The following is a 14,309-nucleotide window of genomic DNA, read 5'->3' as shown; positions in this document are numbered from 1 at the left end:
TATTAAACTTTTGATGAATACCCAAAATCACAGTGAAAACACTTCTTTAAATATCACAGAAATATATTGTATCTGTTCTCACTTATAATTTGTTTCACAAGGCTAATCAAGCATCATAACAGGTATCAATAAACTAGCACAGATGTAATTTTCAATCAATCTTTATTTAAAAAGATAGATTTTTTTTATCTATGTGCACTGCCTGTGATCTAATAATCTAAAACCCAAACGTGTGATTTTCTCAGATTACTTGATGAAATTGAATCTAAATCTGTCATATGAGATCAAATAAACTAATAAAAACCTTTGCAGCATCTATATGCTTGCATGTTCTGCATGACCTGACAGGATTGTTTAGCATAAAAAGAACAAACATGACTATGAAAGGCATGCTATCATCAGCATATAAATAGACTATTTAATGAAGCAGTGAAAAAAAGAATCAAGATGACTATGAAATACATGCTATTCTTGGCAGATAAGATATCTTACCTCTGAACTACTGTATGCACGAAGAACTGTGAAAGGTTGAGGTTTCCCTCGAACATCATAGAATACTACACGTCCATTATTTGTCCCAGCAGCCAATAGATTACCATCATCACAGTATGCCAGCGATGAGAAGGGTGCCTCAAAAGGCATGCAATATGAGGGTCTTTTTGTTCCAGAATCAAACATATACAACTTTTTATCAAGACCAACTGTAACAATAATCTACAGGGAAAACAAGTCAGGATATAATGGCCATTGATTTTCTATAGAACAAGCACCTCCCATCCAACAAAACTAGCCAAACCATGTATAATTATCCACCAGAAATCCAAATCATTTAATAGATTCCTAGGAAGATAATACCTTGTCACTTGATGGAGAGAAGCAAATACCAGTTGTTGGGGCAGAATGTTGTTTCAACCAAGAAACCTGACACCAAGAGCCAGAGTGAATGGAGATCAATTTTTTAGTGAATGCAGGGAACAAATACAATTTCTCCTTCATTTTAGCAGATTAAGAAATATTATTTTACTAACCTTTGGTCTGCGACCAGTTGTATCCCAAATATGAACAGATCCATCATCCCCAGCTGTTGACAAAAGATGTCGACTAAATCGAGAATAATCAAGTACTCTTAGTACCTGAAATCGCATCACCGATACAGATTCATGTTAAACCAAAAAAGATGTTAGTAGAGCGAAAGTTTGGAATTTTCAAAATATTTGACAGCCAATAACCTGCCCATTTGGATCCTTGAGTTCAGCCCGTGTTCCGGAAGCAAGATAATGAAGTATGAGATCCCCCTTCTCGTTGATGGATGCTAAATGTTCATCTTTGCAGTTGTACATTACACCTGTAATTGTGTCAATATGACCACTCAACCGTTTGATGCACCTTTTCCTCTGCAGGTCCCATATTTTGACAATATGCCCACTTCCTCCAGAGCAAAGATATCTAGAACTTTTATTACTAAAGCTGATACAATTTATGGATTCCTACAAAATAGAGAAAAGTAAAAAAATCTTTAAAATGTTTGATATATTATGCACTCATAATTACACAGATAAGAAGTGTTTTTATTACTTAAACCCATGGCCATATTGTCATTTAGGTCCTGTTAGGCATCAATCAGAATCGGTAAGCTTACTAAAAAAATACAGGTATAGTCACCCAGACTGCGAGTATGCACTAATTTGTCCCTAATCACAACAAGGGGAAACAAGGCTCAGGAGCGGTACTTAGCATTACAATGAAACATACAAAAATAACGTAAAGGATTCATATTATTACAATTGCAAATATCGAAACACGGCACAGTCATAAAATTTCTCTTAATTTTTACCATCAAGTGAAAACTTGCAGAATAATCAAGTTGTACTCATTCTATGTTTACAAGCAACATTTTCCATGCTCTGCACTCAAACGCAAAGAAAAAAAAACTACCTGGAAAAGGAGAAAATCTAGCTTTTAAGTCTCTTATTTCTTCAATGTGTAACATCAGAATAAGCAATTTTTGCAAAGTCATCAACTGTAAAAGTCAAAGTCAGACTTTGCTATATTGGCAGACATTGCTGTACAATTAGATGAAAAGAAATAACCTACCTAGCAAAAGAGATATGCTAGCTATTTTCTTCTTATTTGTTCAACATGTATGCTAAAATTCATAAGGGAGTCAAACGAACAATCACCATTGTTCGAAGAAAATATTGATGGAAGAAAATACCCAGACACAACATAGCAAGAAGGTGGCAATTTCTATCGTGCCAACAGTTCAGTGCTTTTCTTCCAAGAGAGACAGAGAGACAAGGGGGAAAAAAATGCAGGCAATGATTTGAATGGCATCCGGGCATCTGTAAATTTCCAGAAAACCAGATGTATTGATCACAATAGAACAAATTAATGAGCAAACAATGAGCTACCTCAATGTCATCAGCAAGGTCGCTGCCGTGAGAAGGAAAGGATCCCATACTTTGGCCATTTTTATTCCAAAGTGATATCTTTTTATCGTCACCAGCACTAGCAACCACTAGGTCTGCACGAACATAAAGATTAACCTTTAGTAAGATTTTCCCACCGTAAAAGTCAGCCACCATCCGCTGGATTAACAAAATTAACTAAGTTATACAAGATACAAAATAAATTTGAATGATGAGTCATGGGAAAATTAAATTCTGACGGAAAAATTCCAATTCGATCATAATCAATGATAGCAATTAGTATTACCTCTCCCTTTTGCTTCATTCTGAATCACTCTCCATGGACATGGCCTTTAATCCTCTTCTCCTCTGCGAATTATGGAACAGGAAACAAAAGAACATGAGATGTGAATGGGATGCAGGAACGAGACGAGCAAATTAGTCGAAGGTAGAGAGAGAATTTCTACCTTTCTTGATCCCTTCTTCTCCCTGACTACATACCTCTCCTGTGAGAGATCTGACAGCCATGCTCCAGGACTCATCAACTAGATCGAGTTTGTCAAAGAAATTAGAGGAAAAAATTAGTTTTTTCGACTGTTTGATCTTAAAAATCAGATTTTTGGAGGGAATGGAAGCGTACGAGTATGCATTTTTGGACGAATTTGGATCTCTTCTTGGGTCGCTGCGGCAGCTTGCACCCCTTCATCACCATGAAGTCCTCCTCCTTCTCCTTGTTCGACAGTGAAACGAAGAATCGAGGTAGAGAGGCTGCCGAGGCTCTTTCGTCGGCGTTCTCGCCCTCGCATACCAACGTCGCCGATCCCCTGGTCGTGTAGCAACGATCATCCTTATCCGGCGACGATGAGACAGATCGGGAGTTATGGTTCTCGCTCCCGGCCGATTTCGACCTCCTGTGGATAAATCCGAGCAGTGGTTACTTCCATATCTCACCGCCGACACCTCAAACTAGATCAAACCCTAACTTTTCCGGATCAACCTCCGATCTATTACCTGAGGGGATAAAGAGGCGGGTGCAGGGGGGACTCTTGATCTGCGATGCGGCGGACATTCCAAGACGCGATTCCCCTCCGGACGCCAGATTTTGCGGTGGATCCTTTGTCCCTGACCTTGATGCGGCGGAGGCGCTTGCGGCACCCCCATTGCAGAGTGATGCGAGGACCGTTGCAGAGCCCATCGCGGCGGAGGAGAGATTGTTTTTGTTTTTTCCTCCTCCTCCGTCTTCTTCTTCTTCTTCTTCTTCTTTCAAACAGGTAAAGGAAAGTGCTGCAAAATCTAAACTCGAGAGTAAAGAAGAATACATAGAAAGCAACCACCACTCCAGCCATGTAATCGGAGGGCAGTTTAATGGAGGCACTAAAGAATCCTTGGAGGTAGAGATCTTGCGATGCAAATGCAGCACCTGATCACAGAACAAGGTAGGTTCAAAGATGCCCCTTTCTTTTTTTAAAAAAAATCTTTTAACAGAAACTATTCGTTGGTCGAGGGAGAGGTGGACAGTCCGGCCGTCGCCGTGAAGCATGAGGTTGGAGTCTTCGAACAGTTGGGTGTAGCCTTCCTCAAAGGAGATAGTGGCGAGGTTGGGCAACTCCGAGAGGAAAGCAGCCTCATGGGAAGGGAGCAGAACCGAACACCAAAATAGGAGGAAATAGAAAGGAAAAGATAAAGTATGGACTACCGGAATGCGAAGAAGGCCTCCTCTTCTCAACCAAATGGAGGAGTTGGAGGAGATGCGGTGTGGTTGGACGGAGAAGCAAGTTCGTCGTGTCTTGATCCTGATCGGGAAAGGATCTAGGAAAGGGGAAGAGGGAGATGAGGCTGCGAGAGATGGTCGGAGGTTTAGGTTTAGGTTGAGAGAGATGTCTCGGTTTAGGTTTACGCGAGAGAGATGGTCGCGCGGAGGAAGGGGCGGGATAAAGATTTAGGTTTGGAGGGAACTTCACAGTGTGCAGATTTTGGCTTGTGGGGAAATTAAAATATTTTATTTTGGTTCATTAACATCAGATTTTAAAAACCGATGTTAAAATTGGTGTCTATTAATGAAAAAAAGGGCGCTCATAGACATCGCATAAAAAATCGATGTCTATGAGCTAAAATCTGCGGTCATAGACACCGGTTTTTAGAAAAATCGGTGTAAAATACTCAAAGACATCGGTTTTAGCCTAAAACCGTTGTTGTTCCACTGATGTCTATGAGAGATTTTGTTGTAGTGTAAACTTATGTTGATTATCTGAGGGACGCACGTGACAGGCAAGCCCATGTAAGGACAACATAGATTCATTCCTAATTGATCACATTTAGGTATAGATTTCAGTTCTAGGTCAGTTGTCTATTGCAAGAGAGAATCAACAACCTTCTACAAATGATGGACAATTGAGAAAGAAGACTTGGTAGATCATTTACATTGAAGAACCTTACAAAGAAACCAAAACTCCTAGAACATCCCTTTTATCAAAGCCCTTATTCTTGTTTGTTGTTCTTTCATTTCTATGTTTTACTTTGCATAGTTGCATTTAGCTTTTGAAAACCAATTTATTAGTTGTTTAGCTAATTCGTGTTGAGACATCTTTAGTCCTTATTCCAGTCCCTGTGGATACGATATCTTTTATTATTACTTACGACATTTCCGTACACTTGCAGAACAGTCAACAAGTTTTTGGCGTCGTTGCCAGGGACTGCGCTATAACATTAGAGATTATCAATTGAGTTAGACTAAACATGACTTTTCTTTTCATTTCATTAACATAGTTGTAACTAATCCTTAGAATTTTGTGTTCATAACTTTTTCTTGTATTCTTTTCTACTTCTTGCTTGTTGAAATTCTAATTCTGCGTTTTCGATTTCTAACACTCTAGTCTAATTTTTCTCTATTTTTCTTTTGGTTTAGTTACTTTCTTTCTTTTTCTTTTTCTCTTAAACATATCTTGCAAACTTGTTCTTGTGTATGTGAATATCTAACTTTGTAGGAGAGCTTCTTCCTCTAGACCCTGAGATAGACAGAACATTTCATAGAAGAAAAATTCTGCAAAGACATTTAGAAGAACAAGAACATTCTATCATGGCTAATAGACCACTAAAGGATTATGCAGCACCTTATGCTAGGGGTTTTCGATCTAGTATTTCAAGACTTTCAGTTGAAGCAAACAATTTTGAGATCAAACCTGTAATTATTTCTATGGTGCAGCAAAATCAATTTGGTGGAGGACCGCATGGGGACCCAAATCAACACTTGGAGGTCTTCTAGGAGATATGCGGCACAATGAAGATGAATGGTGTTCCTTCGGAAGCAGTGCGCTTATTATTATTTGGGTTTTCTTTGAGAGATAGAGCTAAGCAATGGTTAAACTCTTTGACTCCAAATAGCATCACCACATGGGAGCAATGTGAGCAACAATTTCTTGACAAATTCTATCCTCCAAGTAAAACGGCTCATATGAGAAATGTTATTTCAAGTTTCAAACAAGCTGACTCAGAATCTCTATTTGAAGCTTGGGATAGATATAATAGTATGCTCAGACAATGCCCACACCATGATTTGGAGAAGTGGTTAGTGTTACATACATTTTATAATGACATTAATTATCATACAAAGGTGTCTCTTGATTCAGCTACTGGTGGGGCACTTATGAACAAGAGCTTGGATGAAGCTGAAGAAATAATTGAAAGTGTATCACAAAATCACCATCAATGGGCTAATGAAAGAAGTGATGGCTATTCTTGTGTGAACACAACAATAAAAGCATCAAAAAAATTTGATGTTGATGCAGTTACTTTATTGGCTGCAAAACTGGATGCTCTTACAAAGAAATTTGAAAACATGGGAGCTATTCCAAGTAGGGTCAATGTCATTGTTTCGGCTTATGAAGTATGTGGAAGTTCTGAACATTCTAATGACTCATGCCCATTGGGGGCTATCACTGCACAAATCAATCAATTAGAGCAATGTGATGCTATCATGGGTCTTAATCAAAGGCAGAACAATCCATACTCAAATACATACAACCCTGGGTGGAAAAGTCATCCTAATTTTTCCTATAGAAATAATCAAGATCAAGGACCATCTATGGGGGCAAGACCTAATTTTCAATCTGGGCAGTAGAATTTTTAGCAACAATCTTCTCAAGGCATTCCTATGTCTAAAATCGAAAAGATGTTTAAAGAAATTATCTCTAATTAGAATGAAATGAAGCAGGACATTTTAAAGCTTACTTAGAGAATGGATAATTCTGATAGACATCAAAAGATTCAGGATAGCCAGATTGCCCAATTAGCTTCCTCATCTTCTAGAGCACCAAGACAACTACCTGGTAAACCTGATGTTAATCCTATGGAGCATTGTAATAGAATTGAACTTAGGAGCGGACGGACCTTGGGAGATCCCCAAGTGACTGCTCCAAAAGGGATGTAAACTGAAGAAGAGCTCTCTCCTCCAACTCCAAATCAGATTCAAGATGACGAGGAGAGTACCACTAAGGTTGAAGAGACTCTTCCACTTAACCAACAAAGTAGAGTAGTCCCTTTTCCTCAAAGACTTGTAATGCTCAAGAAAGATGAAGAGTTTGGTAAATTCTTGGAGAAAGTTAAAGAGATATGTGTTGAAGTGCCACTTATTGATGCAATTCTACAAATGCCCAAGTTTTCCAAATTCTTGAAGGACATCATGTCGAACAAAAGAAGGAGAGGAGGTATAGAGACTAGCACTTACAGAGGAATGCAGTGCTCTTTTTGAGAAGAATACTTCCCCAAAGTTAAAGGATCCAGGGAGCTTCTATATTCCTTGTAATATATGAACTGAATTTATTGAGAAAACTTTTTGTGATTTGGGGGCAAGTGTAAGCCTCATTCCTTATTCTATTTGTAATAAATTAGGTCTCAAAAATTTTAAACTTACTACTATGGCACTGCAACTTGCTGATCATTCCTGCAGGTACCCTATGGGTATTGTTGAAGATGTGCCAGTAGAGGTAGGTGGGAGTATAATTCCCACAGATTTTGTTGTGTTAGACATGGAGGAGGACCCCAAAAATTCCTATCATATTAGGAAGATCATTCCTTGCTACAGCTGGAGCTATTATAGATGTTAAAAATCATAAACTTTCTTTGGTAATTGGTAAGGAACAGTTGGAATATGATTTATCTAATGCCTCTAACCATGTCTCTTCTCTGTTAAATGCTTGTAGCAGGGCAAGCATTTACAAACTTGAGGAATGGAACTTCCATCCTCATGGGAGGCCACCAAATGGAGAGAATAATGTGGTGGAGGATGTTGGGAGAAGGCCTCCCAACAAAAATGAAAAATATGTTTGTCCTCCTAGGGCGAAGAAAAGAGAAGAATGATTAGAATGGTCGAGCTAAAGACCTTAAACAAGCACTTCTTCGGAGGCAACCCAAGTGTTCTTTTAGTTAAATGCATTTCATGTTTTTTTTATTTTTCATTAGTAGTGTTTTTACTTTGTTTTGCTTTGTTTTCAGGTTGAAATTTCACTTCCATAAGCTGGCCATGATTTCTTCATGGGCATGGAAGTATTGGAGAAGCAAGAAAAGAGAAAAATCATCAAGTGGAGCAAAACAGAGCATGGTCGTGTGTTGTACACGGCCAGGCATATGCTGCAGAGAAGGGAGATACTCTGGTTGTGTCTACATGACACGGCCATATAGAGTCCCCAGAGAAGAAAAGGTGAATGGCCGTGTCCCAGACACGGCCGTGTGAAGGCTTCAGAAGAGGAAAGTTTCTTGGTCATGTCTCACACACGGCCGTGTTAAGAAACCAGTACAAAAGCATGCACTGGCTGTGTCATCCAACATGGTCGTGTGCTAATTCCAGAGGAAGAAACGGGTGAGGTCGTGTCCCAGACACGGCCGTGCAAGGATATATGAGGAGAAGAACGTTACGGTTGTGCCAATTGGCACAACCGTGTGAGCCAACCCGAGAGGAAGAAGGGAGGGGTCGTGTAGATCTACATAGCCCGTGTGGAGAAAACTGTTCAGGCCGTGTCTCCTATACACGGCCAGATTTAAGTCGTGTCCACCACACACCCGCCTCATCTCAACATCCTCTTCTCTCCAAGACTCCTTTCTTCTTCAACCTTTTCTCCAAATCTTCTCAGATCTAGGTCTAAAACTCTTTCTTTTCCACAAACTTCATCTAGATCCAGATTTTTCTTTTCTCCTAGAATCAAGATCTCCACTTTCATAACCCTAAGATCTTATTCTTCAAGATCTATTTCTTCAAGATCTAACTTCTGTAATCACAAATATTACCCTTCCCCACTCAAACTTGACAATATGTCCAACCTTCTGAAGAGACTTCGCAACGGGGGTGGTGGATCTAGTGGAGACAAAGGGAAGAAGCCAACCAAAGATAAAGGGAAACAACCGGTGAAAGGCAAAGGAAAGAGGACCTCACGCGACGAAGGTAATGACAATGAATTCAATATCGTGTTTAGAAATGATGATCAAATAACTAGATTTACAATTCTTGTCAATAGAAAGATCGTGTATACTAGATATATGGACCCAATTGTTTTAGATATGATTGGAATTAGGGACGATATAGATTGGATGATTAGGTTCCTAGAATGGAGTGATATTTTGTACACACATCTACCTACTTATCCTCACCTTGTTTTGGAGTTTCTAAGTTCACTAGATGCCCATTTTCCCAATGAGGATAACTATGTCGGCAAGATAACTTTTAGGCTAATGAGTCCAGAATTTCAATGGGCATTTAGTGATTTTAACACTTGTTTTGGATTGTCTTCTGGTAGCTCTAGGAGGTTTGATTCTAGGTTTAATTGGAATCATTTTTGGAGTTCGATCACCGGATTAGATCAACCCTATAAGCCCTCTAGAGCCAAGGCTTCTCACATGCAAAACCTTGTTTTTAGATATCTACATCGAGTCATGAGCAAAACTATTTTTGGTAGAGGGGAAAGTGATGGAGTTGTTAAGAAAGTAGAACTTTATTCTCTATGGGCTATGTTACATATGGTTGATTTTGATTCCGATTTTCATTTTTTGTAAACCTTAGTGAGAGCTATGAGGGCATGTTCGGGATCGATAGTTCTTGGCGGTTTGATTACTCAAATAGCCATTAACTTGGAACTTGATTTAGATGGGTTGGAAGTTATTCATGGCAATGATATGATCAACATGGATGCATGCCTTGCTATGAAAATGATTGTTCGGTATGAGAATGGTTTTTCATTTCCTAGGAGGAATGGTTTTCCTTTACCTCGTCCTTGTCCTGAATGAACTTCAGTTTGCAACCCAGCTAATTGGGTAATCACTGATTCTGACCCCGAAAATGTCTCTTCCATATCCGGAGACAAAGAGCCACAATTTGAGCCCTCGTCATCTGGACACACACAGCCCTACGGATATCCGGATCCTGCTAGGCATGCTTTTGCCTATGGTATGGGTCCCTCCATATTTGACTTTTCGAATTTTCGTTCATCTCTAGAATCACTTCACGAGACGCAAAATGCCCAACGAGAAATGTTGGAAGGTCGCTTCTCTTTATCAAACGACCAGTTTAGAGAGGTCTAAAATCACTTTCAGTTCACGAGGAATTTTCAAGGTCAAGTGGTTGAATTTGTCCAGGACTATGATACTGATCAGGCTAAAATGAGAGATTTTATGCAAAGCATGAGAATCACTAGCCAACAAGTTGATGCTTTGTTTAAGTATCATATAATCCTGAGCGAAACTCCAGGTTTTCCTAATTTTCCCATTGGCCAACCTCGTAGGCCTAGGCCTCCTTTCCCTCATCCACCTCCACCTCCTCCACCATTTTAATTTCATCGGGATGATGAAAAGTTTAAGTTCGGGGGGGTGTCAATAACCTGATTTTTTCGATTTCCCTATGCATTCTAGTTCTCAGTTTTTGCTTGTTTTCTGCATGTTTAGTTTTTCTTTCGTTCTTACTTTGATTGCTTGTTTTTGATAGCCACTTGACTATCTTTTGAAAGTTTTGTGGCATACATCTTGAGAACATCAATACTTCACTTATATGCTTTCTTGTCTTCAAGTTGAAATGTTAGCACGTTCATTATCTAGATTCATGATGTTTGAAGTGATGCTAGTAATATGCTTAATGAACCTCTTTTCTCTATCTTAAGTCGTATGAAATAAGCTAAGTATCTTATGGAGATGAGTTTTAGTTTTGGCTTGACCTTAAGAATCTTATTTTCACTTCACTTCTACTTGATACTTGAATGGTTGATATCATTGAAATAGTCATGATTCATCTTGTTTGTTTAGTACTTGGTTTCCATGGTGATTTCTCAAACTTCATTTTGTTTACTGGATGAGGCTCAAATCATGTAAGCTCATTTGGAAAAATCAAAATATCCCAACATTTGTGCTAAAAGTACATTTGTGAATAAGTTTTACACAATGCAAACACTTAGAAAAAAAGAGTGAATAAGGGATAGAAAAAACAGTTGTCATGAGTGGAACCTAGCAAGTCACCCCTTTGAGACCGAGTTAGGTTACTGGGGAAATGACTGCTTAGTTTCTCTTGAGATTGAGCACGCCTTTGAGACCTTGGGTTGATTGAGAAATATGAACCAAATGTGTGGCAAGTAAGTGTCTCTCACTGGTTACTTGTCTATCACCGGAAACATTAGGAATTCAAACTTGATGACGACTTGACTAGGACATAGATTGAAACTTGAAGAGTTTTGAGTTACCTTACACTGTGCACAAGAGTCTTATGCTTGAGCCATACTTGACTTGTTTCCATGATCATGCTTGTTAATGAAACTTTTTGATAGAGTTAAGAGAATGCAATTAGGGATATGAGAGCATTGTAAAACATATGAATTTAGATTGCGGCATTTTGCTTGAGGACAAGCAAAGGTTTAAGTCTGGGAGTGTGATGTGCGTAGATTGTATACACTTGTTTAGTATGTTTTGACGCAAATTCACATACTTCGAGCATTCTTTATCTATGCATTATCGTACTTCCAGCTTCCCTTTCAGCATATTTACTCTTTTTGTTCGGAGATCTGCTTTTTGTGCATTTTCTATGTGCAGGAGTCAATTTTGGAGAAGATTTGATGCTTGAACGAAGAAGGAAGGCACAAGCCTTGTGTGCCACACGGCCATGACATGGGGGGTTGCCCAGGCCGTGTGGTGATCACCACCCATGTGGCTGCAGCAGAGAAGGAAGAAGTCATGGCCGTGTGAGCATCACACGACCGTGCTAGGTTTGAAGCCAAGAAGGTTCATGGCCGTGTGCACCACACGGCCTTGCAAGTCATCCAGAACCAAAGTTATACACGAACGTGTAGATCTACACGGCCGTGCAACATTTCCAGACCCCAAGAATGCCTTGGCCGTGTGCACCACACGGTCGTTCAAGAGCTCCGGAGCTGGAGGCAGCACAGGCCATGTAGATCTACATGGCCGTGCGAGGGGAGCAGTGGCAGAGCATGCCACGGCCGTGCACACCACATGGTCGTATGAGGCAAGCAGATAGGGGAGTAGCACAAGCCATGTGATCTTCACACGGCCGTGTCTCTGGGCTATGTGGCGCCCAAACCCTCCTTCTATATAAGTTCTTCTTCAAGATTTGAAAGGGGATCTTCTCCCTTTTAGGGGGGGAATCAAGATTTGGGCATTCCTCCACCTTCTTGGAGGGATTTTCAAGCGATTCAAGGGCGGATCTTCAATGTATCTACTCCGGAATCGAGGATTGGATCCGAAGATGATTCTTCATCGTAGATAAGCTTTTCTTCCTTTATCTTCTTGGATTTGGGATCAAGATGCTTGTATTCTTCTTATCTTTGGATTTCTTTTTTCATTATATAGAGTAGATTTCTTGTTCTAGGATGGAGGGAGTAATTGTAAGGATGATTTGATGTAAAACTCTTGTGGATTTGCCAATTTTCTATTTCTATGATTTTGCCCTGTTTGTATCCATTTGATCTTGTGTGGATTGTTGTGTTTGGACCTAATTACCATACTTGGTTGAATGTTTGGATATCTTATGGATCTTGTAGAAATTATTCTTTATTCGATTTTCTGAGGGACGTTCATGACAGGAACAAGTCCATGCAAGGACGTTTGAGGGGTAATCTTGAAGGGGAAATTAGGTTATTCAAGAGGGTAGGATAGATTGTTGTATTAATCTTTATATCTTGATGCGGTTGAGAAGAGATGAATTCTTATGTTGATTATCCGAGGGACGTAGGTGACAGGTAAGCCCGTGTAAGGATAACATGGATTCATTCCTAATTGATCACATTTAGGTAAAGATTTCAGTCCTAGGTCAGTTGTCTATTGCAAGAGAGAACCGGCAACCTTCTACAAATGGTGGAAAATTGAGAAAGAAGACTTGGTAGATCATTTACATTGAAGAACCTTACAAAGAAACCAAAACTCCTAGAACATCCCTTTTATCAAAACCCTTATTCTTGTTTGTTATTCTTTCATTTCTATGTTTTACTTTGCATAGTTGCATTTAGCTTTTGAAAACCAAATAATTAGTTGTTTAGCTAATTCAGGTTGAGACATCTTTAGTGCTTATTCCAGTTCCTGTGGATACGATATCTTTTATTATTACTTACGACATTTCCGTACACTTGCGGAATGGTCAACTGTCACTTTTGCCAAGTCTAAGGCACCTTCAAGTAGTTGAAGGCACCTTCCATAAAGGCTCAAAGGCACCTTGAAAGGTTTAAGGCGCCCTGTAACGACCCAACTCCTGGGTACTAAGCTGTGAGCCGGATCGCTACATTAACTACTGAAACTGCTGTGCCGTACTGTGCGGAAAACTGGGTAAAATAAAATTTCTCTAACTGACGCTATTAAATTGACAACTGGTACACTCATGCTGTTATAAGGAAGGGTTCAAGACCTTTCCGGTAGGAGTATATGTGCTAAGGAGGATACTTGACCTCCCATCTGAGCTAGAACTCAAAGCTATCTTCCCAGCTAGCTGTTGTTCGATCCACGGACCGATCAAACTTGCCGTGATTCTGTACCCTGCTGGATCGGTCTACGGACCGATCCAGCAGAGACTGGATCGGTCGGCAAGACCGATCCAGGTGTGTCTGGATCAGTCTGCAGACCGATCCAGGCACCTGGAAATCTTCTCCGAGGCTACTGTATCGAGCTGGATCGGTCGGCTGACCGATCCAGGAGGATACAGTAGCATTCTGTATCTCGCTGGATCGGTCGGCTGACCGATCCAGTGGTACAGCTCAGACCCTGATCGGTCTGGGGACCGATCAGTGTCTGATTTCACTCGAGAGTTCTGATTTCAGCACTTTGGCATGCCAAAACATCACACAACAGTTCTAAAACAATGGAGATACATTCTAGCATGTAATTACTAATGTTCTAAACATGATAAACTAAACAAGACATAGTTACTAAGCTAGAACAATTAGTAACAAGACTAAGTATGAAACTAAACATGTTAAGTGCTAAAACTGAAATAAAAGCGTATAGATCCCAAGGATCTTTATTCCAGACCCCTTGCACACACACATCATCGTAGCATCGTCCCCCAGCCTCCGCTAGTCCACTTTTCTTTTACCGGTATCTGCAGTATAAGAAAAATAGTATCTGTAAGCCAATAAGCTTAGTAAGGAACCATCTACCTCACAAAAACATGCAACGATGCAATTATGTTTTTAAAACATGCTGTTTGAAACCTAAACTGAGCATGCAAGCATGGCATGGCATGGTATCATACAAAGCATGGCATGACATATAAACTGAACCTGAAATTGAACTAGTCATGCTTATATCTAAATTTGTATACGAACTCAAATCATGTAAACTGAACCTGACTGAACTGAATTCTAAATTAGTGTTCTCATCACTGGTTTCAAATTTGAAAACTATACATATAATAGATGAAAATACTAA

The 14,309-nt window shown here is 39.8% G+C and overlaps 2 protein-coding genes and 1 non-coding gene across 3 annotated transcripts; all 3 read right to left on the bottom strand.

Annotated features, from left to right (window-relative positions):
* Positions 1-992: 992 nt before the first annotated feature.
* Positions 993-2,605, bottom strand: LOC122029112 (protein NEDD1-like). The gene is made up of 3 exons (XM_042588064.1): positions 2,412-2,605; positions 1,230-1,487; positions 993-1,133 (listed from the first exon to the last, which is right to left on the bottom strand). The coding sequence occupies exons 1-3, from the start codon at positions 2,583-2,585 to the stop codon at positions 993-995; spliced, it is 573 nt and encodes a 190-aa protein (XP_042443998.1). The 5' UTR covers positions 2,586-2,605.
* Positions 2,606-2,714: 109 nt separating this feature from the next.
* LOC122029111 lies at positions 2,715-3,603 on the bottom strand. Its single transcript, XM_042588063.1, has 4 exons — positions 3,392-3,603; positions 3,049-3,319; positions 2,876-2,953; positions 2,715-2,777 (listed from the first exon to the last, which is right to left on the bottom strand). The coding sequence occupies exons 1-4, from the start codon at positions 3,601-3,603 to the stop codon at positions 2,730-2,732; spliced, it is 609 nt and encodes a 202-aa protein (XP_042443997.1). The 3' UTR covers positions 2,715-2,729.
* A 2,254-nt stretch (positions 3,604-5,857) lies between these two features.
* LOC122030645 lies at positions 5,858-5,963 on the bottom strand. Its single transcript, XR_006125516.1, has one exon. It is a non-coding gene; the product is annotated as a small nucleolar RNA R71 (small nucleolar RNA).
* Positions 5,964-14,309: the final 8,346 nt, after the last annotated feature.

The sequence above is a fragment of the Zingiber officinale genome, chromosome 10B (genome assembly GCF_018446385.1).
Source record: "Zingiber officinale cultivar Zhangliang chromosome 10B, Zo_v1.1, whole genome shotgun sequence".
Lineage (NCBI taxonomy): Eukaryota > Viridiplantae > Streptophyta > Magnoliopsida > Zingiberales > Zingiberaceae > Zingiber > Zingiber officinale.
This window is presented reverse-complemented; position numbering and strand designations above follow the sequence as displayed.

What these genes read in the sequence shown, in the direction of transcription:
- LOC122029112 (XM_042588064.1), bottom strand. Translation starts at nt 2,585, where the DNA reads ATGGTGGCTGACTTTTACGGTGGGAAAATCTTACTAAAGGTTAATCTT. An exon ending in ACCTTGCTGATGACATTGAG is followed by an intron (nt 1,488 to 2,411) that starts GTAGCTCATTGT and finishes TCTATTTTGTAG; the next exon opens with GAATCCATAAATTGTATCAG. An exon ending in TCAAGGATCCAAATGGGCAG is followed by an intron (nt 1,134 to 1,229) that starts GTTATTGGCTGT and finishes ATGCGATTTCAG; the next exon opens with GTACTAAGAGTACTTGATTA.
- LOC122029111 (XM_042588063.1), bottom strand. Translation starts at nt 3,603, where the DNA reads ATGGGCTCTGCAACGGTCCTCGCATCACTCTGCAATGGGGGTGCCGCA. An exon ending in TCGGAGGTTGATCCGGAAAA is followed by an intron (nt 3,320 to 3,391) that starts GTTAGGGTTTGA and finishes ATTTATCCACAG; the next exon opens with GAGGTCGAAATCGGCCGGGA. An exon ending in AGAAGAAGGGATCAAGAAAG is followed by an intron (nt 2,778 to 2,875) that starts GTAGAAATTCTC and finishes CATAATTCGCAG; the next exon opens with AGGAGAAGAGGATTAAAGGC.